The sequence below is a fragment of the Aptenodytes forsteri genome, unplaced genomic scaffold (genome assembly GCF_000699145.1).
Source record: "Aptenodytes forsteri isolate BGI_AS27 unplaced genomic scaffold, ASM69914v1 Scaffold66, whole genome shotgun sequence".
Lineage (NCBI taxonomy): Eukaryota > Metazoa > Chordata > Aves > Sphenisciformes > Spheniscidae > Aptenodytes > Aptenodytes forsteri.
In genome coordinates, this window is record NW_008795131.1 from 3,695,928 (window position 1) to 3,718,228 (window position 22,301).

General features: G+C 42.5%; 2 protein-coding genes across 2 annotated transcripts in view; one reads left to right on the top strand and one right to left on the bottom strand.

Annotated features, from left to right (window-relative positions):
• The window catches only part of ZNHIT3 (zinc finger HIT-type containing 3), a 6,273-nt gene extending 5,273 nt beyond the window's left edge, over window positions 1-1,000 (top strand). The window contains 2 exon segments of the mRNA XM_019471781.1: window positions 89-190; window positions 489-1,000. Of these exon segments, the coding sequence (XP_019327326.1) occupies window positions 89-190; window positions 489-679 (293 nt within the window). The 3' untranslated portion in view covers window positions 680-1,000.
• A 3-nt stretch (window positions 1,001-1,003) lies between these two features.
• MYO19 (myosin XIX) lies at window positions 1,004-21,286 on the bottom strand. Its single transcript, XM_009278236.1, has 24 exons — window positions 21,246-21,286; window positions 19,235-19,379; window positions 18,315-18,463; window positions 17,968-18,081; window positions 17,066-17,198; window positions 16,780-16,849; window positions 16,320-16,422; window positions 16,013-16,109; window positions 15,376-15,452; window positions 14,903-14,993; window positions 13,701-13,872; window positions 13,286-13,359; window positions 13,071-13,192; window positions 11,190-11,303; window positions 10,628-10,804; window positions 9,581-9,727; window positions 8,998-9,105; window positions 8,004-8,074; window positions 6,931-7,040; window positions 4,882-5,045; window positions 4,055-4,184; window positions 3,788-3,873; window positions 3,119-3,427; window positions 1,004-1,902 (listed from the first exon to the last, which is right to left on the bottom strand). Exons 1-24 carry the CDS (start codon window positions 21,255-21,257, stop codon window positions 1,774-1,776), a joined length of 2,904 nt encoding a protein of 967 aa, XP_009276511.1. The 5' UTR covers window positions 21,258-21,286; the 3' UTR covers window positions 1,004-1,773.
• Window positions 21,287-22,301: the final 1,015 nt, after the last annotated feature.

Below are 22,301 nucleotides of genomic sequence, written 5' to 3' on the forward strand. Positions count from 1 at the left end.
GCCGACCCGCGCGGGGCGGCACGCGGGTAGGTGGGGCGGGCGGGCCGTGAGGGCGCGGGGCGTCCCCGGCCCCCGCCCCCCCCCGCAGCTCTGCTGTCCTCGCCCGCAGACAGCGCCCGGTCGGTGGAGGACATCCTGACGGAAGACGACGAGCAGGACCGCGTCCCGCTGCAGAAGCTCAAGCTTTTAGGTAATCTTGAGCAGTCGGAAGTCGGCCGGGTGCGGAGGCGGTGGCCGGCCTTCGGCAAAGCGAGCAGAGAGATTCACAGTTCCCGTGAACTCTTCGTGGAGCGCTGCAGTTTATCCCAGTCGTGCACTTCATCACAAGACAAGGCCTTAAGGACTTAAATGTCGGATACCTGGCCTTTCACCATGTCTCGCCTTTCACCACGTCTCTTTGAAAGCTTATTTGCAAAGTACGGGTGGTCTCAACCGCATTTGTAACTGTTTGAGATTAGTACTGTTGTTTTTTTTTTTTTCTTTTAAAGGGGAATCGGAAGAACTGAGAGGCTTGCTTCTGAACCCACACCTCAGGCAGCTACTGCTGACAATCGATCAAGCAGAAGATAAAAGCTCCCTCATGAAAAAGTACATGCAGGAGCCATTATTTGTTGAGTTTGCAGACTGCTGTTTGAGAATTGTTGAACCTCCAGAGAAGGAGAACATTCTTCCTGAGTGAGCTACTTTGGGAACGTTTTTCTTTCCTTGAGAGTTCTTCCCTCTGACAGAAGAGATTTGACAGCACCGCGTGCTACTGTGGTGCACCATTCCGTGTGTTCCCTCAAGGTTTGGTCACACTTTGCTCACGGATGTCAGTGCTCTAATTTTCAATTTAGAGTTGATCAGCAGTGACATAGTTGTCTTGGACAGATTTCTAGATATTAGGAATTAAACTTGATGTTCTGTGGACTTGCTTTCTGTTGGTACAGAAATACTGTCAGCCATGGGAAACGTTGCTTCCCAGTAACAATTATATTAAATATATTTGCATTTATTTTAACCCACAAACTAATCTGAAGTGTTTTTGTTAACTAAACCTTGTTGCGGATGGTCAGACACCTTTACATGGTATTTAACAGTTTATTTAAAAGTGGCATACACAAAAGAGCTGAACGTTTTCAAGATCCATGTGAGCAACAAAGAGACAGTATAGAGCGCTTCTGATGAGAACCCTGGCCCCTTGGCAGAGGTAATGCTGTTGACTAGGTAGCGCTAGAAATGCGTGGCAGTTGTGAGAGCACATATATTTTGGTCCTATAGATAAAAAAGCAAGAGTCCAGTCTCACTTTTCCCTGAGACATCTGCTGTTAGTGTTACAGTTGACTGCTGCTCGCTTCCTCAGTCAGTCAGAAGTGTTATGATGTTACTGAACGCTCGTGGTCAGTCAGAATAGTTTTAGCTGTACCTCCATACGAGAATCCAGCACGCATCAGAAATGTTTGCCTTATTTGTTCTCTCATTACCAGCCTCTTGCTTCTCCCAGGTAGTGCCAGAAGTGTTCAGTTCAAGTATATATTGCTTAAAGCACTTGATCTATTTTAATTATGTTGAGTGTTCTCATAGTACTGTATTTCCTCTAATATGTGCATGTGTGTGAGAGGAGGAATGCCCCCCCCCACGTGTTCTAAATTTGAAGTATATTATATGTACAATGCATCAATATAGAAAGCTCTGAGGTAGCAGCGGATATGGACGTTGAGTAATTTGAAAGCAGCAGCTTGCAGACAGTCCTTCCCTGAAGGAAAAAGTACAGTGTATGCAGATGGCCAAAACCTATGTTGGAAGGAGGTTTTTTCTGTCCAATAAAATCTGGTTAAGTCCAGTGATGGAACAGGCATCCGTATGGGGGCTGACATTTGCGTAATGCAGGGGAGACTTCTTGCAGTGAAACTTGATAGAGCCCTACAAGAAAAAGAGGTGGAGAGGTCAGCTGATGTTTTTGCCAGATTTTGAGCTAATTTTACTATTCAAACTAAGTGCTTTAGTATATAAGCAACTAGTGAACATGAATAAGGATAGAGGAAGACCTCCAAAGTAGTCCTAGTACAAATGGATTTAAGAGAAATGATGACTACAAGGAGTACCAATACCGTAATTTGAACTGAAATTAGCTTAAACTCTGCAGATTTGCATATTTAGTCAGTACTGGACTTGGTACTGCTTCTTCCTACTCGTAGTAACTGTGACCAGGCACAGGCTACATTCTTGCACACATAAATTTTTGAGGTTGCCTAAAATTGTCAACAAAAAACCCAAGCACAGGCACGAGGTGATTGGTAACCAGAGTGCGACTTCTGAGAGAAGCCAGTGTGGGTTGTGGCTTGTTTGTAGTAAATGGTATTGTTGTGGTTTAACCTGGTAGGCAGCTAAACAGCACACCCCCAACTTCTTGTGCCCCCCCAGCCTGCTCGCTGGCGGGGCGGTGTGAGAAGCAGAAAAGGCCTCGACTCTGTGTCAGCACTGCTCAGCGATAACGAAAACATCCCTGTGTTATCAACACTGTTTCCAGCACAAACCCAGAACACAGCCCCATACTAGCTACTGGGAAGAAAATTAACTCTACTCCAGCCAAAACCAGCACAGGTATCTAAGACTATTCTGCATGTGTGTAGGAGATGAAGTACTTGAGGGTTGCTCCCCGCTTTCTGCCCTGAAAATCCTCTTTCTGAGTTAGTCTGTGCAGTTGTCTGCACAGTGAAGTTAATGCAGAATTACTGGGATATTATTAATACACCCGGTGGCCTTTCCCCAAGTGGACGCTCTTTCATGTGTTCACCTGTTGTGCAACTTGAATCCCCCAAGCAGAAAAAGTATGTAGTACGTAATAGCAGAGCCCGCGTTAGAATGCTCTGCTCTCCATTTCTGAAGCAGAACTTTGATCAGTTCCTATGACAGAGATTAACAAGAGTTGAAAGCCTCAACCCAGCTGTGTGCGCCTAGCTTGACCTATTGATGCCGGAGTCATCAATAGTCATCTGGCACGTCTAAGCCAGTGGAAAAAGGAAGACTGTAGCTCGAGAGCAGACTTCATAGTTGCTCTGCTTGATAGCAGAGTTCAGCTTCCTGAACTCACGGCAGCTTAACTGTGCTGATGACTCAAGTGCGCGAGGTATGTTACCTGTGGGAGAGCTCTAATGGAAGTGATGCCGCAGCCAAAGAAACAGCTTTCCACCTTGTAGCAGTTGCTCTCCTGAAGTACTTTGAGGCATGCCAGCAGGGACAGGTCTCTCCGAAGTCCCGTTACAGTAACAGGTGCCGCAGCCAGGACAAGGCCAAGAGGCCAGAATTGAATTATTGCATGCAGAGGCCAAGTTGTTTCCAAAGAGCAAGGTGATTTGGCCGAGAGCACCGTAGCTCCAGGAACTGCGAAGAACGCCTTTTCTTCACCCTCATCCAATTCTGCTGCTGCTAACGCAACCATTTTTGCCTGATGAAGAGATGCAGAACAACATTCTTGAACAAGATTCTCACACATCTTGAACAAAAATTAAAACTGCAAAACTAACAGTCTAAAAAAGGGCATCTTAAAGGATAGGACACCCTTTGGGACACTTTCCCATTTTATGAAGGTAAGGAACGAGTTCATTCTGCAGTCTCTGCGCTGCCACCCTGTAGAAGCAGCTGTACGAGACTGGCATCCGTCTTCTACTCTTCAGCTTGAGAAGAGTTTTCTGGAGAATTTACAGTATTGGTTTTGTACAGTTAATTGACAGAGGTGGATTCTTTCTCAAACACTAAAAAGCCTCAGTCACTCCATTTTAATGCTTTCCTGTACCAACGTACTTACCTTCCATTTCCTCCAGCCATGCTTAATAACATTAGCAGCCCTGCGCATCCTTTGGAAGCGATTCTTGGCTAACCAGGAACGAATAGCTGAAGATTTAATTAAAAGAAATCTGAGTACAAAGAATCTTGGAAGCCCTTGCACACAAGGTAAGAGAGATGGCACTTAAGCTTTCTCCATCTTCAATTAACATAACCACTCCTGCCACTTTAAACATCCAGCGTAACTGGAAATGTTACGTTATGTTCAGCCACACCTTTATCAAATTACCTGCTTGGATGACGGTTGCAGACCATCTCTCCTTCGCTAGTTTCTTCTGTTTAAATCTCCTCCAGCAACACTGAATGCAAAATGCTTTCTCATTTAACACCTCTGCTCTTCTAGCTTCAAGTTGCTCCAGCTGCATTGGGGATACGAGCCTGCAGTGAATACTCGGGGACGGAGTTGTGTTCACAACTCTTCCCTCTCCTACAGCCTCCTGGTGTTTGTCAGAAAAACCACGTGCACATTTCAGTGTCCTAAGACTGCTGGATTAGGTTTTAGAAGTGAGAGCACTTCATTAGTGCTTATTAGATAACACGTAAAATGAAAATGTAAGTATCTGAGGGGGAAAAGGGTGTTGTGGAGAGGGGAAAGCGGACACTCCCAAAGTCACAGTAGCAGCTGGCTTAAAACTAGCTCCGTTGAAGGGGGTTCTTTTATGGCTGCATCCTCCAGTATGCAAGCTTTGCAAAAGTGCCTTCGTCTCCTTCATCTCTTTCACAAAGAAGCTGCTTAGGCCTGTCAGAGTAGCCAAGTCTGTCAGCTGAAGCTAAGGAAAGCTGTAATCTTTACTGGAACTGGGAGGATACTGACAACAGTAGACACAAGCGCAGCTCCTTGTCCATTAGCAACAAGGACGCCATTAAACAAAGTGCTTCTGATAGCTGGATTCTGATGGATCTTTGATATAGTTTAATAATTTGAAGAAAAATGCCAAATTCTGGTCACACTGGCATTAGCAGGAGTATCGCCTAAACCACGATGATAATCTGTGCCAGAATCCCCATTATGCAGGTACGCTCCAGAACTGTTAGCCACGGAAATAGCACTCTTACCACAGAATTAGCCATAAATACTTTGGTTTTGCCGCAGTACACCGAAGTGTTTTCTCCTCTGTTCCCTGTTTGCTCAGCAGCAGTTTGTCCCGTAACAACATTCTGAAGGATCTCAAAAACAACAGAACGTGATGCTTTGTCATCATCCACCACTGGAGTCTCACCTGCAAATGAAGCATCGAAGAGAAGGTATCATGGAACTTGGAAATCGGGACCAAGTAATTGTCTTTACACTGAGACTTCTTGGCCATTTAGGGGGGGATACACCTACAACAAGAGGGGAGGAGGTGATGGCTGAGACATCACTAGATCTAGCTGTGTTTAAGGGAAAAATGTGACAGCATAGATTTCACCATGTGCTAGCGACTAGAAAGCCAGCGTGGTGTGTTTTAACTAGGATGTAGTTTGGGTGCCGTCTTACCACCTCTATTATAACCTATCCATAGGTAACAAATGTCATTTTGGGTAGATCTAGACAATGTAACAGACATACGGAGGGCTCGGCTGTTCTCACATTGTTTAAAGCATCCTATATGGAAACATTAGAAAGCAACAGCAATGCAATTAAGATTAGATTTGAGCAGCTCGGTCCTAAGAAAATCTGATGGAAATACCCAAAATTCAAAGCTGTTGGGAACAAAGAACAAAAAGCAAGGAATTAGACTCGTAGCCTTAATGTACTGAAAGATGCAGGAACAGAAAACAAATTCTACACAATTCTACAGCTTTCACCGGGCATCAGAAGCAGCTACAGGGACATGTACTAAGCAGGAGTTTATGGCAGCAATAAGAGGTTATTAAAACCATTTCTGAGACATAGTACACAATTTTTTTACATTATGAGACAAACAGGTTAGCCAGATTAATCTATTTGGAAATAGAGGTAGAGTTAATTCAGACCTGTCCTTGAAAGAGATTGTGTTGTTCAAGGCAATGCTGCATGAGTTTCTGCATGCCCAATGCCGGAACTTGATGGTCTTTGTATCTTTCCATCCTGGATACTGTTTGCTTTTCTGCTATAAATATTTCTAAGGAGATGAGAGCATTTTAAGGTACTGAAAACAAATACAAGCAACTCTTGCTTACAGGAAGACATCTGGTGACTATGATGGTGTTCATGGGGCTGGGCTGATAAGGGAACCAAAAGCTTATCCCCGTGTTTAGGAAATTGTTTTGCTTTGTTTGCAGCTTATTACCTGCTAAAGATAAAAAGGACTAGTAACCTACCACAATGAGGCATTTCAGCTAATGGGTTTATAATTGAGGGAGAAAGATATGGTGTGTAAGTAATTTTCCAGCCTGTGCTTCATTACTTCATTCCCTTTCTGCAAAGTGAATAGATTTCCAGCCATTTTACTTATCTGACATAGGCTGGTACTTACTGGTCCTGCTTCCCACATCTACTGGTTACTGAACAGACCCATTGGGTGAAGATGGGGTTAATCTGGGAGAGAGAAGGGGGTTGCAGTAACTTTCGATATTAAATGTAACCACCTGCTGAGCTCCTTCTTTCAGGGGTTCATACCAAAGATGTTACCTTGTAGATTGGATTGTGTTTTTTAAAGTCCATCCTCGCTCTTGCTTAGAAAAAAGAATCACATACAGAAGTTTGCAAAAGGTAGAAGAAGCAGCAGAATCCAGGTAAGCTAGACGGTCAGTGTGTTTGGCAAGAAAACAAGGTGGGGGGAAAAAAAGAAAGGAAGGAGAAGGAATATAAGCAAAAAGTAAGTGGTTTTCAGGTCTACTCAAGAACCAACTCTAAATCAAATTATATCGGGGGGGAACCCCAAAAACCATCGTAACTGTAATTGTTCTACCCAAGAGGAACACAGAAAAACAGTAAGATGAAAGATTTGCAGACCTTTTAAAAGAGCCTGCTGTAAGCGTTAGGCAAATTAGAAACTCAAGTTGGTGATAGATCAGAAAAATATTTTGAGAATAGTGGTGTCCCTAGTGCTGAATACAGTAACTGCATCTGACCTATGCGATACCAAATTGGTGCAGTGAAAATTTTACTTGATAGCAGAGGAATTATCTAAAGAAACATACCTTTTTTCTTGGCAGTATGATAGTTGCTTTTATCACACACTCTGCTTTTATTGGACCCGCATGATTTTCTCAGTATTGCATAGCGCTCAGTGAAACTTTGGAAAGGGATCCTGATAGAAAAACGTACAGTTAATTCTAGGCAAGTATCATTTACTGTATGGTAAATAACCTATCCTTTGAGGGGGAAAAACTGCAGAATGGCTTCAGAGATCCAGTGCATAGAACGCAAAAAGACTGATGCCTGTGTAGTCACTAACATGCAAGAAAGTATAGACTTCCTGAAGAAATTCAGGAGACTGCCTATTGCCCAATAACAGACAGTGACTTTTACCTGTAACAAAGACTGGGCAGGAATTGTGCTTGTTTATGATTAACGGTGAGCTTCACCACATCAATACTGAGCTGTCAAAAATGTGACTAGCTCAGGCCTTGTTCCGTCTATCCTCGAAAGGTGGCCAAGAAAGCCCAGCAAGGTGACTGGCTGCGATGAGATGCTCGACTTCGAGATGACTACACTTAGATGAATGCCATTTATAATTTAATTTTAATTGCTGAAAATGTTACTGTGAGGCCACATTCAATTAGAAAGTTTTAGTACACGATAGTCCACATCAAAACATCTCTTCCCCAGCTTCTTAGACTGGAAAGGTACAGTGAGCTCTCAGACCAGGGGTGTGCTATAGACACATCTGGCCTTTGTTAGTATTTAGTATATTTTTAAGAATCCCATTGTCTTGAACGCAAGTTGCGCTGGCGCTGCTGGTTGTGCTGTTACTGCACTGTTGGACTTGCTGAACGAGGGGAGTTTCATTATCCAAAACCCAGAACAACAGTCCAGATTTGTGACAGGTGTTTTTGTCTCCAAAATGTGAGAGAGGTGCTCAGATAAGCTTAAAAGCAAGCAGTGAGCACGACTCTTCAGATAGCTTTGAAAGAATCAGTAGTTTTGTGGTCTGAAACAGACTGCAAAATATTTGGATTTCCTGCTTATAAGCTCTTCTGAATAACTAATATGCCACTAATTGCTACAGAAACGGATTATGGAAGACGTTGCTCAAGAAGTTCGGACTTACCTAATAGGGAAGCCCGCTGCACTGATGGTGATGGCTTCGACTATTCCACACGCCTGAAGCTGGCCGAGAACCTGAAGCATAAATTGAGGTGGTTTAGGTAACCACTGTCTTTGTGGAAGCTGCTGCTACGGTCTGCACAGGGTGTGCTCGACCCAAGCCACGTGCAGCTCAGCTCAGCAACCACGCCAGAGCTTGCCTGGTGTGCACCACCACACCGGCAGCCGGGAAACGAGTGGAGAGGGCGGAGAAGGGGATTATGCAGCCACCGAGCTACTGCTTTGAGTAACACCCAGAGTAGGGTCGAGGCAGTGCTAACACAGAGGGACAGTCCTCACGTGCCCTCTCTCGTGGTATCCACACACCCTGCACTGACCGAATGCAGCAGAATGTGAAAACCCAGCGTTGGTATTTTAATACTACTTGCATGCAATCAGCAAATTCTCCGAGTGTTGAAAATTAATGCAGCACTACTCCAGCTGCTTGTTTTTACATCAGATGAGGTTCTCTAGTTATAGCTTTAGCATCTGCTGCTCTGCTCCCAAAGACATGCTTGTCAGCTGATCTCATCTAACTTGTCCTAGACTAGACTCCAGGAGCAAGCAAAGTTTTGCTGTGGGCATTCACCATGAAGATATCTGTGTGACCAGGACTGCTGAGCAGTCAGATCACCTTTATCTATTTTGAGGGCTGTGATGGTAGCACCCCAAATAACCCAGGAGCGCTCTGGTAAGAGACCTTCTCATAGAGCAACAAGTAAGTTGCATCTGGAAGAGCTGCTGTGCTTACTAGCTCCGTTTTGGACAAGCATCGTCAGTGATTCTGAAAGGATGTTTATCTTGGAAGCTCCAAAGGAGAAAAAAATCTATTTCAAAATGTGCTGTGAAAAGAGCTTTGCAAGTGACTCAAGATCATAAGAGACCCAATGCAAAGCCCCGCACAATGCCTCTAGGAAGCTTCTCGTTGACTCAGTGAGGAAAGGCTTTTGAAAAGTTACCTCTTCTCTTTTAAAAGTCATTGCCTTGCAGTCAGCATTAGGCTTGATGCATCGGATGTAATGCGGTGTGGTACTGTTCAAAATCTGCATGAGATGTTCAAGTGAACCCTGCAAAAAACAAATACAGGTTTAATCAGGGACTCCTCCTCCACAGGTAGTTTAGCTAATCGGTGGTCTTCTATAAAAACAACGAAGCCGTTTTTTGCAAGGATGGCTTTACAGACTCAGTATTAGCAGAGCTCTTCTATAAGGACAGCTTGAGCAAAAAATCCACTCTATGGATGCTTTTGTAAAATTGTTGATGGTAAATTCAGAAAGTTTCCAAAATTACAGCAGGGCCATCAGTTGAAGCTAACCCCTCAAGAGGAACGGGTAGGAAGAAGCCTCGCAAAGGCAGATGCCCAACTGTTAAAGGAAAAGGTAAAATTGGAGTGAGTTAAAATCCCGAGAATTTCAGGAGTCTGAAGCTATTTCTGTTTTACAGCTGTTTCATTTTAATAACATTTACTGATCTTGGTCCAACTATACTGTTTTCTCATCTAGTTATGAAGCAGTAGAAAGCAGAAACTTGAATAGGATGTACCTTGAACTTTGACACCACCGTAACAACAGCTGCTCTATTCTGGGTTTTGATGTTATTTTGGTTCCTTTCTGTCACAGGAAATAATTTTTGAAGCAAAGGGTCCTTAGAATTCTGCAAAACATGGACCAGCTCTGGTGGAATGGGGTCCTGCAAACACAAACATGACTCGTTAGTATTTGGACTTAGGCAGAAACCTGCCACCCTTGAAAATGACTAAAAATTTCACATATATAGATGGAATAGTATTTCTGATGCCAACTTTGCTTTAGCCACAGCTGTAGTTTCAGATCTGACTACATACATTCATTCATAGTCAGATTCAGGAACAGAAAACAACGTTTGGCTGAACATTTAGCAAGTCTAGTCACATGTACGACTGCTCCTAACATTGTTCTTGTTATACAACTTAAGTGAGCTAGAAGTCTCAGGACTAGCGTAATCCCCATAGGACAGTCTGCAGCAGATATTAGAAAGTCTTCCTTTTAATTAAGAGATGGTATTTTATTGCATCACTTCCTACCACTTGCCATAATTGCTGGTGATGTCAGAATGACAAGGGACTCTCATATCTGTAGGCTATTTCACTTATTCCCTGATGGCACAACGAGGCCAAAACTTGAGTTTCCTGGGTACTGTCAGAACTTTCAGTAGTCGAGTCCATGCTCTTGTTTCTCAAACTTATCTGAATTTTTTGGGGAAATGAAGCGCTATATTTATGGTTATAGAAACGCCCTGATGCCACTAACACTTCTGCATCGTCTCAGGAATGGAAGAAGCCCTGATTTGGTGAGACATGGTCCACTTAATCCTCAGCTGAAAGGTCTGCTAACAAAGCAGTTGCTTCTGCCAGTGATGGTTCACTGAAAATCAGACCAAGAACATTACCCAGTTTTACATGGCCTGAAGGATTTATTTGGAGCAAGGTATGTATATCCAGTAAGCATCACTGAATATACTTGTGCTTGAATATGCTTTGATTTTTAAATCGCTTTTGGTCTGTAAGATTTTTTTGTTTTGTTTTAAACAGCTCTTTCTGATAACACCTACCTTATTTTTCTCCACCATTGCTGCCAGCTGATAGCAGACTTTGCCAGCATAATGTGAAATAATAAAGTTAGGCTTCTTACTAAACTTGTTTCGACTTAAACATTGATTATTAGACAAGGCTTTCTCAATCCGAGTTTGAAACAGGTCAGTGTTAGAAGATCTATTCAGACGGCACTCCTGCACAGCAAACGAGACAAAATTGCAGCATCTCTTATTTGTCATAAAGAACTGTCTTTAAAAGCTAAGACACTTTAAATTAAAATTATAGCTATTTTACTTTTAGAGTTGCTTTGAGTATGCAAGCCCTGAAATACTGGGGGGGGGAACCCAAAAGCATGTAATTGAGGCTTCATATTTGAATCGGAGCACCCAGGATCAGAGGAAAAAAAGACAACTCAGGATAGGAAGAAGCAGTGTCATGATTGTTCTGAAAAATAAGCTCTGCAGAAATTTTATAGCTGGCAAGTTTCCTACTAATTTAGTGTTCATGTTTTCTTTGGTGGCGTGGGACGGAAGGCAGGCAACTAGGCCAAAAGCATTGGGGGTTCAGATCCACACTTACCTCATTCAGCAAAGAAAAAATGCTGAGAGGATTGCCCTCTATCAGATCAAGGCAGTTCTGGTTATCCTGGTAGTTTATGAAAGACCACTGTAGGCCTTCAGCTGCGTATTCTTCCTGAAGTAAGAGAGAAAGCGGTTATTCTGCAGCAGAGGGCACTAGAGCTCAAATAACTGTATGCCTTTTTGCAGTCTGATGCAGTTACTGTTTAACAAGTTAATCCTAGGCTCAGCCTGCTCATCCAAAGCTCAGCTCATGTTCAGTGGCAATCTTGAGGGAAAAAAAAACAAACCAAAACAAATGAGGATATTCTACCCCAGGTAGCTTTTGAGTATGTAGCAGCAGATGCTGGTGGAACAATTTGTTTCAGTATTTGGGAACCTCACAGATTTATCAGAGAGAGCTGCAAGGCTGCTTTACAGAGTAAACAAACAGAGGCTACAGTCACGCTAAGCCTCTCCTGGCTGTACCGAGTTTTGCCCTGAAGGGCAAGGAACGCACAGAACTCCTTCCTTAGATTGCAATATAACCCTAAACCAACCAGTGTGTGCCAGACTTTACTGTGCTCCATTTAAAACAAAGCCTGATCCAAAAGGAAGTGGAGAAAGATATTGGTTGAAATAATACGTACAATATTTATGCTGAATTCCAGAACAAACTGTCAGGAGTGTTTAACAAGCACAAGCTCTGGCCAGTTATTTTAAAAGTCTCCTGCCAAAACCTTGCTCAGCGCAGCCACTAATGGCGTTTAAGTGGTTTGGGACACAGCCAGATCAAGAGAGTTAAGAGGGCAGGCAGCAATTGGGAGGGGTACTATAAACAGAGGTCATGAATCAGTTTCAAGGAAAGTAATTGTGTGCTTGAACTTGGTTTCCATCTTCACTGACCATTAACCCCTGGCATACTGATGAGGGCAGGCAGGAAAAAAAACACTGAGCATATGAAAGCACAAATTATGGTCCAAGAGATACTTACCTCCTGGATAAACTGATAAAACTATGCCGTGAGGCAGAAGGTACCATGATGTCGCTGCCATAAAGAAAATAATTTCCCGGATTCCAGTTAATGGCAAAGAGCATCGTGGTAATGTATGTGTCATGTGGAGGAATTCAACAAGGCCTGAAGTACATCTATTAGAGTGGCAGCCCAGGCCTGGCAGGGACGCTGTAGCTTTCAGAGCAGTCGGATGAGAACTGGAATTAGCAGTGTGTGACCAGTTAGGCAAGTGACCGCAATGTATTTAGCATGGTGCAAATACCTTCTCTACTGTGAAACAACACAGCTCGTGTACCTCCTCATTCAAAAATAAAAGCTGATGTGCAGTGTGTTTTTGTCTTTAAAGGTACCAGCATGACAACTGGGTTTATGAAGCTGTTCTCCTGCAGCAGAAGGCCTCCACCAGGTACCACGTGCTATTGATGTTCGGGTTACAAGGTTCTGTTGGGCGCTCTGCCTTCGCACTAAGTTCAGGTCTAGAAGCTCCCCACCCATTTAGGTAGTCTATGCTTGATGAAGAGAATTAACATGGTTATAAGCAGCAGCTTCCAAGAGAATCTCAATTTAGGCTACACTTACCTCAAGAATTTAGTTTTAAGTGCTCAGCTCTTCGAGGGAATGCAAACAGTTTAACAGGCCACAGAGCCAATGGGTATAATAGGGAACAGATTTCCAGTACCCTAGGAGAGAAAGCTGTCTCGTTCCACCAACTGCCCCGCACTCTCCTCTTTAAAAAAGCAATTGTTACTCTCATCCTACTGATTTCTGTGGCATTACTTATTCGACTGAAGGCTGCAATCTGACCAGAGGCACAGAAATACAATTAAAGAGACAAAAAATGCTGTTTTGAAATTAGATATTTAACATTTGATCTTAGTGGGGAATTACCTGTTGTGCCTTCAGATAGTGTGCTACGAAGTGCTGCTGCAGTTTCTCATTGGCATAGTTAATACAAAGCTGTTCCAAGTTGTTTTCAGGGAAGGCTTCAAAACCGTAAACATCCAACAAACCTAGAAGGAATATGGGAAGACAGTGCACTTTGGTCTAGGATTAGCTTGAAGGACTTACGGTTACTCAGTTAAACCAGGGTTGAATAATCATACCTATGAAGCTGGTCCACACTGACGGATCTGCATAGATGCTTTCATTTATGACCAAAACGAGCCATTCAAACAATCTGCAGACAATGACAACTGGATTAGGTGGAAAGCGCTTGCTTACAACAATCAGAGTAGTGTTCTTTCACTGCTGTTTATACCAGTATCACATGGAAGAAACAAAAAATTATGACATGCTGCCTGCTGACATGAAACAGCAGTTCTCTGAAGATCTCCCTATTAGATACTGCAGCTATGTCAGTATCTACAACCGAATCAAGGCTGTGTCGAGAGGGGAAGGGAGGGTTACGCTGTTACTGAGTCCAAGTAGAAAGCCAGGGAAAGTCAACCTCTCCGGCCTCCCTATTCCCTCACAAAAGTTATATGGATTAGCACAGCAGCCTGGCCTACGTGTCCTTACTTAGCGTAAATCACTTTGGCGAGGCAGTCCCTCCTAGTCTCACATTCGGCTCTGGAGCATGGCTTCTTGAAGACTTGTTGTTGTTTTCCAGCAGTTATTGTTCGAATTCTTAATGATTCCAGCAGTTCCTCGACAGGTATCTTCAGCAAATCTCCAGCGGTCTTCACAAAATCTTGTTCAGGAAAAAAAAACATTGCAAGGTTATCTGGAGTGTCAAATGAACGCAGCCCCTTTAAAGTTACGGAAGGTCTAGAGATAGTATAGAAAAATGACACTTCCATGAACTCACCAACTTAAATGTGCATTTTTGGGTCTTTTTACACAAACTTGGGAGAAAGTTTTGCAAGACCAGACTCTTAATTTGGATGTACAGTACCCCTAGAATTTTAGGTACTCTATTTAAACAACAATACCAAAAAAGTCTGAAGTTTGCCACACTGAAGTAGGCATTTTAGAGAGTACTCTCTAGGTATGTCTTTACTACTTTTTCACCTTTTTTGAGCAGAGACCTCTAAATCCAGATAGACAAATCAAACAGTCATGACCAGAAAAAAAACAGGGATTTTGGGGATAGATAGTAAGGAAATGTAGAAGAGTGAGTATTTGCTAACAAAGCATTTAAGATTTTGCTAACCTGAGGTGTATGCAAAACTATTTGAATATTAAGTAGTGCAAATTCAGAGCATGTGAAATAATAGTAGGAAACTTCACTATTCAGCACAGTGTTTTAGTTCTGAAGGAAAACTAGATCCACAAGCCTCCTAAAGACATGCAGAACAACCTATGTTCTATGCTGCAATTTAACAGATTTGCTGTTATTAAGTCTTTATCATGAAAGCTTCAAAGCTTTCATTTCAAAAGCCCTGCTCTCCACTCTGGGTCAGTTTTCTGGAAATCTTGTGATGTCAGCGTAAGATTACAATCAAGAGTAACAGTTCTGCCAATAATCCTTCTGAAATGACTGCCTAATGTTGCAGTTGCCTTGACCTGTAACAGAAGGATATTACCTCTCAGAGCAGGGGAGCATTAGGTTTTTGTTTGTTCAGTACTTTGAAACCATGAAGTACCGAACAAAAACACGCTTAAATTTTGGTTTGCCCATGACCTTGATAGTCTCCTATCAAGCAGAAGAGCGTAGTAATCCTTTCCATTAGGCATCTGCACTAAGATGACTGTGGAGCACAGTATGCTTGTTGCCTCACCTTTGGTTTTGTCTTCTAGTTCACAAGGCTGAGATTCATCCACTGGATTAGAGAACTGGACATTCCCAAGATGGAGAAGGCCTGACAATACCTGAAATATAATCAATCATTCAGTTTTCTAAAACAGAGCTCCCCTCCAAGGCGATGTCCTCTTAGCCTTCCCTTAGCCACAAGGAACAGGACAAGTCAAAACATTTCTGCACAAAAAAAAAGCAAGTAGATTCCAAGCTTCTATGTTAATTCCTAATGCTGCAATTACTGAAGGAAAATTAAAGTTCACAGGTGCAAGCTTTTAGTTACGATCTAATATTTGGCTATGCAACCTGATGCGTAGCCGCAGGCCATCCAGTCAGGAGTACCAAACAACCCATGCTCTGTACATTGATACAGATTTACTTCTGCAGAAATCCCACACTAAGAAGACATTCCAAACATCATTAGCAGCCTCGTGGTGACCATGCTTTGTACCTGACCTTGAAAATATTGTTCTGCGTGGAGCGGTCAATGCCCAAGTGAAACATTGCATCTCTGGTCACCTCGAAGCAGTCCTCTGAAAAGCCAAACAAGTGCTATTTAAAAGAAAGCCATGCACAAAAACACAGGCAAGCAGAACAGTCTACACCACGTCCAGTTTAGCTGGAATTGTCAAAGGAGATCAAGGAAGCCAGATGTTCTTTTGGTAAATCCCAGAGTACAAGCTGGAGAACCAAGTCATTGACTTAATACTGACTCCGTGGGGCTCTGAAGTTAGGCAGCAGGTAGCTGAAGCACATCCAAAGACAAGACAGTTTCTAAACATAGCCACAGAGAGATTCAAATTCGCTAGGCCAGAAACCGCTGTTTTAAGCCAGGCGAAAACTCTTAATAGTGCAAACGGAAACTTAAAAAGAATCACATTAATGCAGGCGGCTTTGCAAAATGTCTGCTGTTGGCTGACCAACCTGGGTCATGGGATTTTATAGGTGTCCTGGTTTCGGCAGGGATAGAGTTAATTTCCTTTCTAGTTGCCGACTGAAATTAAACCACGACAACAGGACAGTCACATTTTTGCCTGCCTTCCTTTCAAGTTACAGCCGTTATTAATGGACAGTCGGTGAAACTGATCTTTACCATCTAAGTTTCTTTCAGAATTTGGCAGCCAGCGGTAGTCAGCCCCTTCTGGAAGGTTCCATTCCAGCCTCTCCTCTGCAGTGGCACCTTTTGTGATCTGGAGACAGAAAACAAGGTAACGACTGAATTATGTTTTCGGTATTTATGTCTTACAGACAATGAAGAATAACGCACTGGGAGCATGATTTAATTTGGAAGCATGGCAGACAGGAAAACTGTTAAATATTAAAAGTTGCAACTGCTAAATCTGATGATTTCATCCCCACTGTTTGTCAGAAATATCTAGCAAAATTAACTGAAGGCAAACCTGATAAAAAATATGAAAGTTTCTTTCATTGGGGGCCTGATAGGCAACTCTGGTCTTCTCCAAAAGGAAAGTCTGAATGGAAGCACTACTCAGATGATGGAATCTAGAGGGGGAAAAAAAAGCAAAGATTTCAACAAAACTTCCTCACGGAATCCGATAGGTGTTGTGTTGTTACGATACCGACTGACAGCAGTTCACCTTCAGTTTTGTGTGCAAGCTTAACGTAATATTTTATCCAGAGTTCTTAACTGCATCTCTGTTTTTCCATTGCTCTCTTTTAGAGATCAGGGTGAGAGCTTGCAGGGAAAAAAAAAAAAGATATAATAATAACATAAGCTGCCAGCAAACCAAAATATGTTCTAAAGACAGATAAAATATTCTATGGCAGACTTCAGAAATAGGTTTGTAAAGACTTAAAGGAAGAAGACAATAGATAAGGTTTTTACACAGTAATTATTACCTGTCTAACTGAAGCTGGATATATTTTCCAAAACGGCTACTGTTGTTATTCCGCAGGGTACATGCATTTCCTGTGAAATTGCCATGACAGATACAGCATAATCAGAGTGGTTCCACTCTTCCATGTAGGACATACAGATATTAAGGGTGATTTGTATATAGCTCCAGTATTGGAAGAGTTTGTCTTTTAAGGAGAGGACCAAGAGCTAGCTTAGACTTGTGTATCAACAAAGAAAATTCCCACAGTGGCCACTACTTCTCTTTGCTATTTAAAAAGCCTCATTTACCAAATGCTTCCATGACAGGGTTGGAATCCAACACCCTCTTCTCTATCCTTTCCACAGTTTCATTGCCTTTTGGAGAGATAACTGAAGCAGCAACAGAAGCATAGAATTTCATAAGGCAGCGACTTGTCCAGGTCTGCAAGACAATAGGCCTTTGTTTTTACCACGTTATTAGTTATGTCAGTTAGTGAAAGAGCGCTAGCTTCTGAAAACAGAGTACGCAGCTGGCGATGATGCTAAAGAGAGTGATTGTGTCAGGTTTATAGATCTAGTTCAGTGGAAACTTTTTGTGCACGTGCTTACGTAACAGACACACATTTAAATGCTATTGGAGTCGGAGTGCTTTGCTGAATGGCAGTCTTATCAAGATGTAACCATCTGGAAGCTCAGCTAGAATTAACAGCTAGTATCTTAAGATGAATTGAATATAAATGGACTTTGAGTCATTAACACTCAGCAAATCATTTTGTTCTCAGGCTTAAAAATATCCTCAGTAACTCGCTGAATAGGGATGAACCATTACAGAAGGGCCTAGGATAAGATCTGAACTCTCCCGCTTCTTCTAAGTCTCTGCATAGGGTTTGCCGAGACCCACACTAGCTCCCTAACAGACTAGGCTGAGGCATTAACTCAGGTGCAATTCCTGTTGAATGATTCAAATCTAGCCCTCCCAAAAATTACAGATGTCACCCAAAGAGCAGCTATATTTAGCAGAGTCTATCTGACTGCAGCAATCCCTTAATGCTTCACGCGTATTTCAAGAGAGTCGTGCTAGAGCAGACTGGCTACGTGCGCTGACAGAATTTTTTTTTCTTCGTCTTTGCTTGTTCACTGCAATACTATGCGCTACAAATCACTAGCAAATCTCAAAACTTAAGAGCAATGTCAGGAAAAAATCTCCTTACCTTCCCAGCACCACTTTCTCCACTAACAATTATAGACTGGTTTACGGGGTCTATCTGGCTTTGGACGTTTCTGTAGGTTTGTTCAGCCACTGCAAAGATGTGAGGTTTTAAATCCTGGCAGTAAAAGAGAATATTCATATTTAAGAGAACAGTAATTACAAAGTTCAACGGCAATGGACAGCAAAGGTCGTCTCGCATTTATCTGAAAGCAGTACTGCTCTTTTAACAGAACTCATGTTTCACTAGAAATGGGTTTTATCCTTTAGGATTATTTTGCTTATATAGGTTTTGAAGAACTTGACATCTGGGTTCTGCAGAAGGACAGTTATTTCAAATATAAGGATTACCTGAGGACGAAGTGCAACGTGGTACTCTCTCATAAGCTCAGGTGAATAGAGGCAGGAGATAGGCTGAAAAGGATTTAAAGCCACCAGGCTGCAGCCAGCATTTGTATAAAACAAGTTTACTGTATATCTTGCTTGAAGACATTTCAGAACTGAAAGACACACCTTCTGTTAGCATCTTTTGAAAAGTGTATTTGACTCTTCCTGTCCTGTTTGTAACAGGAATCTTCAGATATGTTACCTACTAGGTTTAACAGAGAATGAGGTGGTCAAGAGAGTGATATAGGTCTAATACACATAACAATGTCTTCATGAGTTGCCCTTATTTTTAAAAATCTTAAGGGATCTGCTAACTATTCCATTCAATAAATCCTGTGCTTTTATGAGGTTTCATATAGTCAGTCCTAGAAAGCAAATCTGTTCACTTGCAGAACAGAGGCAAGAATTCTCCATCTGCACTAGGAACAGGCCTTAGCTTCTCTTAACAGGATCATCTTTAAAAGTCGAGTGAGGAATTTACTTTTCAAAACCAATTTCGTGGATATATTTTGAATCTTAGAGCCTCGTTTTCTGATACGTTCACGTAACACCAAACTGCAATCACAAGGTCATGCAGGAGTCCTTCAATAGCATTAACTCTCAACCACACCCCGGCTACCTGAACCAACAATACAGCTGTGAGCTCTGCATGCAGAGCTTGGTAAGAGATCAGCACGGCTAAATCTACAACAGAAGTATTTAAAAAAATTTTCAGCCAAGCCAAATGTGACTTTCTAAGGCTTTGAATAGGCTTTAATAGGCTTTGAATCTTTAACTACTGTGTTCACGATAGTATTAATGCGATAAGAACAGTAACTACCGTATATTAGTAGCCACCAAGGAAAGTGACTCCTCAGGAGATACTCCCCTGGCTGGCTGCTTACCTGTTGTAGTGGTCACCGGATTAACTTTTGTGAGGTCATCAAAAAGATGCAGTTTCTCTTCATCACTGAGGAACGCTCTAACTTCTTCTTCAAATGATTCACTGAGGTCATTCTGGATGATAGAATCTTCTTTTTGGCCATTTTCCTGGAGAGGATGTCAGATCAGCACCAAAGGCTGAATATAGCTGGACTTTCACCTCATCCACTACAGTTTATAGCTCTTCTACTGCTTCCATGTAACAGAAGTTCAGTCTCAGCAGGAGCCATAACTTAGTACGTTTGAGCTACTCTTCCTCCCAGCTGCCCTCCCCCAGCATCAATGGTTCCCATGGGGTGCTCTGTTTTTAGAAAGGTATTATCTAGCATACGAGAGATGGCAGGCTGACAACGCTGTCTGCAAACTGAATTCATCGCTGGTAATTCTGGCTGTAAGCAAAGGCACTCAGAAAGAACGTGTCCTTAGAGTCACGCTACCTGGCACTTGCAATTTTGCAGGTCGTTCAGCACAGACATACTTACACAGTGTTCGTAACTGGCATATTTCTAAGCCTATGAATGTCATGCATTCAATGCAAACACTGCCTTGGGCAGAGGGAAGCAGGAAGGACTGGCTGCGGAGGCTAAGCTAGAGCTGAAAACTACTGTGGTCCAACACAAATGCAGTTTTCCTAGCAGAGACTTTCATTTTTAGAGCAGAGATTGAGGGCCCCAAAAGTGAAGTCGCAGAGTGCACACATCGCAGCCAGGGGAAAGAAATGGCAGCGTTGTAAGAGCTGGCCTGCGTTAGGTGAAGATTTGTCCCCTTTGAATCACTTAACGTATTTAAATCTTAGCCTCTGGGCTCCCACGTCCTTGATGATATTAGTTGGAAGGACACATTTGTTGTATAAACGTAATGGAAAACTTAGCCAGCAGAGAGATTTCAGGTCCTCTTTGTCATTTCTGGGGGGAAGGAGAGAGGAGCTATAAGGGAAAATGAAGGAGGGAAAAGATGCCAGCCCTGATTTTTGCTTTCTGGATATTCCTTTTCTGTTCTCCTTGACAGAAACTCCTTCAAAATAACCCTACTCATTTGCATTTAGTAGCATAAATCTGCAATTCTTTACAAGTTAACCAAGTCAATGAACAGTATCACCTTGCTTATGCAGAAAAAGCGCTAAATTTAGTTAGCAGCATTCCCACGACATGAGCTAAGCTCATTAATAAAGGAGAAAATATACCGCAAAACCCCATTAACACATTTCTAAAAAAAAAAATAAAGATACAATAATGTACTCATTTAGGAGCATTATCTTTTGCAGACAGCATAAGTAGTTCATTTCCAATAATACAAAATTTTACACAGCAAGGGGAAAAAAAAGCTTAGGAATGCAGTTAAGCATTGCCATCAAAGTGGTTTCGGTTATTCTCCTCTGAATGAACGTTAAGAAGCTTGCTGCTTTCACACAGAACAGACACGCACCATTATGAAATACTCCGTGGACACAAGGAGTTTCTGCCAATCGCCCATTCCTCCTGTGCCCTCCCATGTGTTCGCTGTATTACGCTGGCACCAGCCAAGTTCTTAAGTCCGTTGTGCGGCTGATACTGCAGGACCTGAGAAAGGGCTTATTTTTGCTCGCCTGCACCCCCTTGCTCAACATCGCTTCATTTGAGAAGAGATGGTGATCGCTTAGCCAGAAGAAAAACAATATTTGAAAATACAATCCCTTCTGGTACCTATACTGCGTAGCTCATATGTCCATTAATTTTACTGAAAAAATACCCTTAAGGATGTGCTTGCTACACGCATTAACACCTGCCCCGCTAAAGCCAATGGCATAACAAAAATCACTAGCTGGTGTTAGTAACACAGCTCAAAAACACACAATTAGTAGGACCAGTCAATTCATTAAGTAAGGGTGAATATACATTAGTTGTTACCTAATCTTGACTGCATGGAAACAAGCCAAGAATTCTTTCCTGGCAGTAAAACTTAATTAGCGCACACAATTCCTGGGGTTTTTTTTACCTGCTTTGGCATCTTGTCCAGCCCTATGGATGGGAACGCTGGAGAGGGCCTTTACTCTAGGGTATCTCATTCAAATCAGGCTGAAGAACGCTTAAATTTAAAAAAAAAAAAAATTAAAAAGGCATTTAGAACAAAGTAACTCCGGACATGTCATTCTCTGGAGGGTTCCACAAGCAGAGCCCAAAGGCTTCAGACAGAAGTACTGATCCCGGTGGGGCCCAAGTAACGCTGGAGCTAGAAAGCCTACCCGCACTATCAGAGTAATAGTCATACAGGCTGTTCGCCCCTGCAAATAAAGCTTATTTGGAGGGAATAATATATCTTTCCTTACTGCAGGAATAAAATGCTTTGTTTCTCTTGAATTAATAAAGCAAGGTTTCTTGGCAAGAGATTGCAACTTTGTTTTTGTTAAATTCCTCCTGTTAGGACAAATAGGGAAGATTTGTGGGTCTGATGGCATCAGAGAAGCCAGTGCTTTTGGAAAAGGAGTGACTCAGAGAAGTTTTGTATTGCAGCAGAAACAAGATATGCTTGCTTGCTGTCCTCTTCCTGTTTCCTCTAAAAATCAGTGGGAGCCAACCCAAGGTGAGTTAAGCTCACCCTCTGAATCTCTGTGATAAACACAGGGATTCCAGTCACACAGCCAGGAAGAATTCTGTCTTCTTCCAGCAGCTGAAACAGCCATTACTTCTGTTCTGTTCTATTCCTGTTCCATTCTATTCCTATGCCATTCTATTCCTGTGCCATTCTTCTTCCATTCTTACCTGGCATGAAAACACCATTTAGAGACTACTTTGATCCATGAACTGAAGCGCATAGAGCTCACGGTACACACAGCCATCATCAAGACCCTTTCTGCCTTTAAAGGGTTTCTAATCTAGTTACTCTATTATGCTTTCCTAGGAGAAGTGGTGCTTACAGCTGGCCGCGGAGTTCTTTGTGCCAGTTAAACCAGTTCCCCAAAGGACACAGGCTGTCACAGCTCCCTGCTGATGCAGTCTCTCCTCCAGGCTTGGCCAGGGCAGAATCCGACATTCGCCCGGGCCCCAAGGTCGC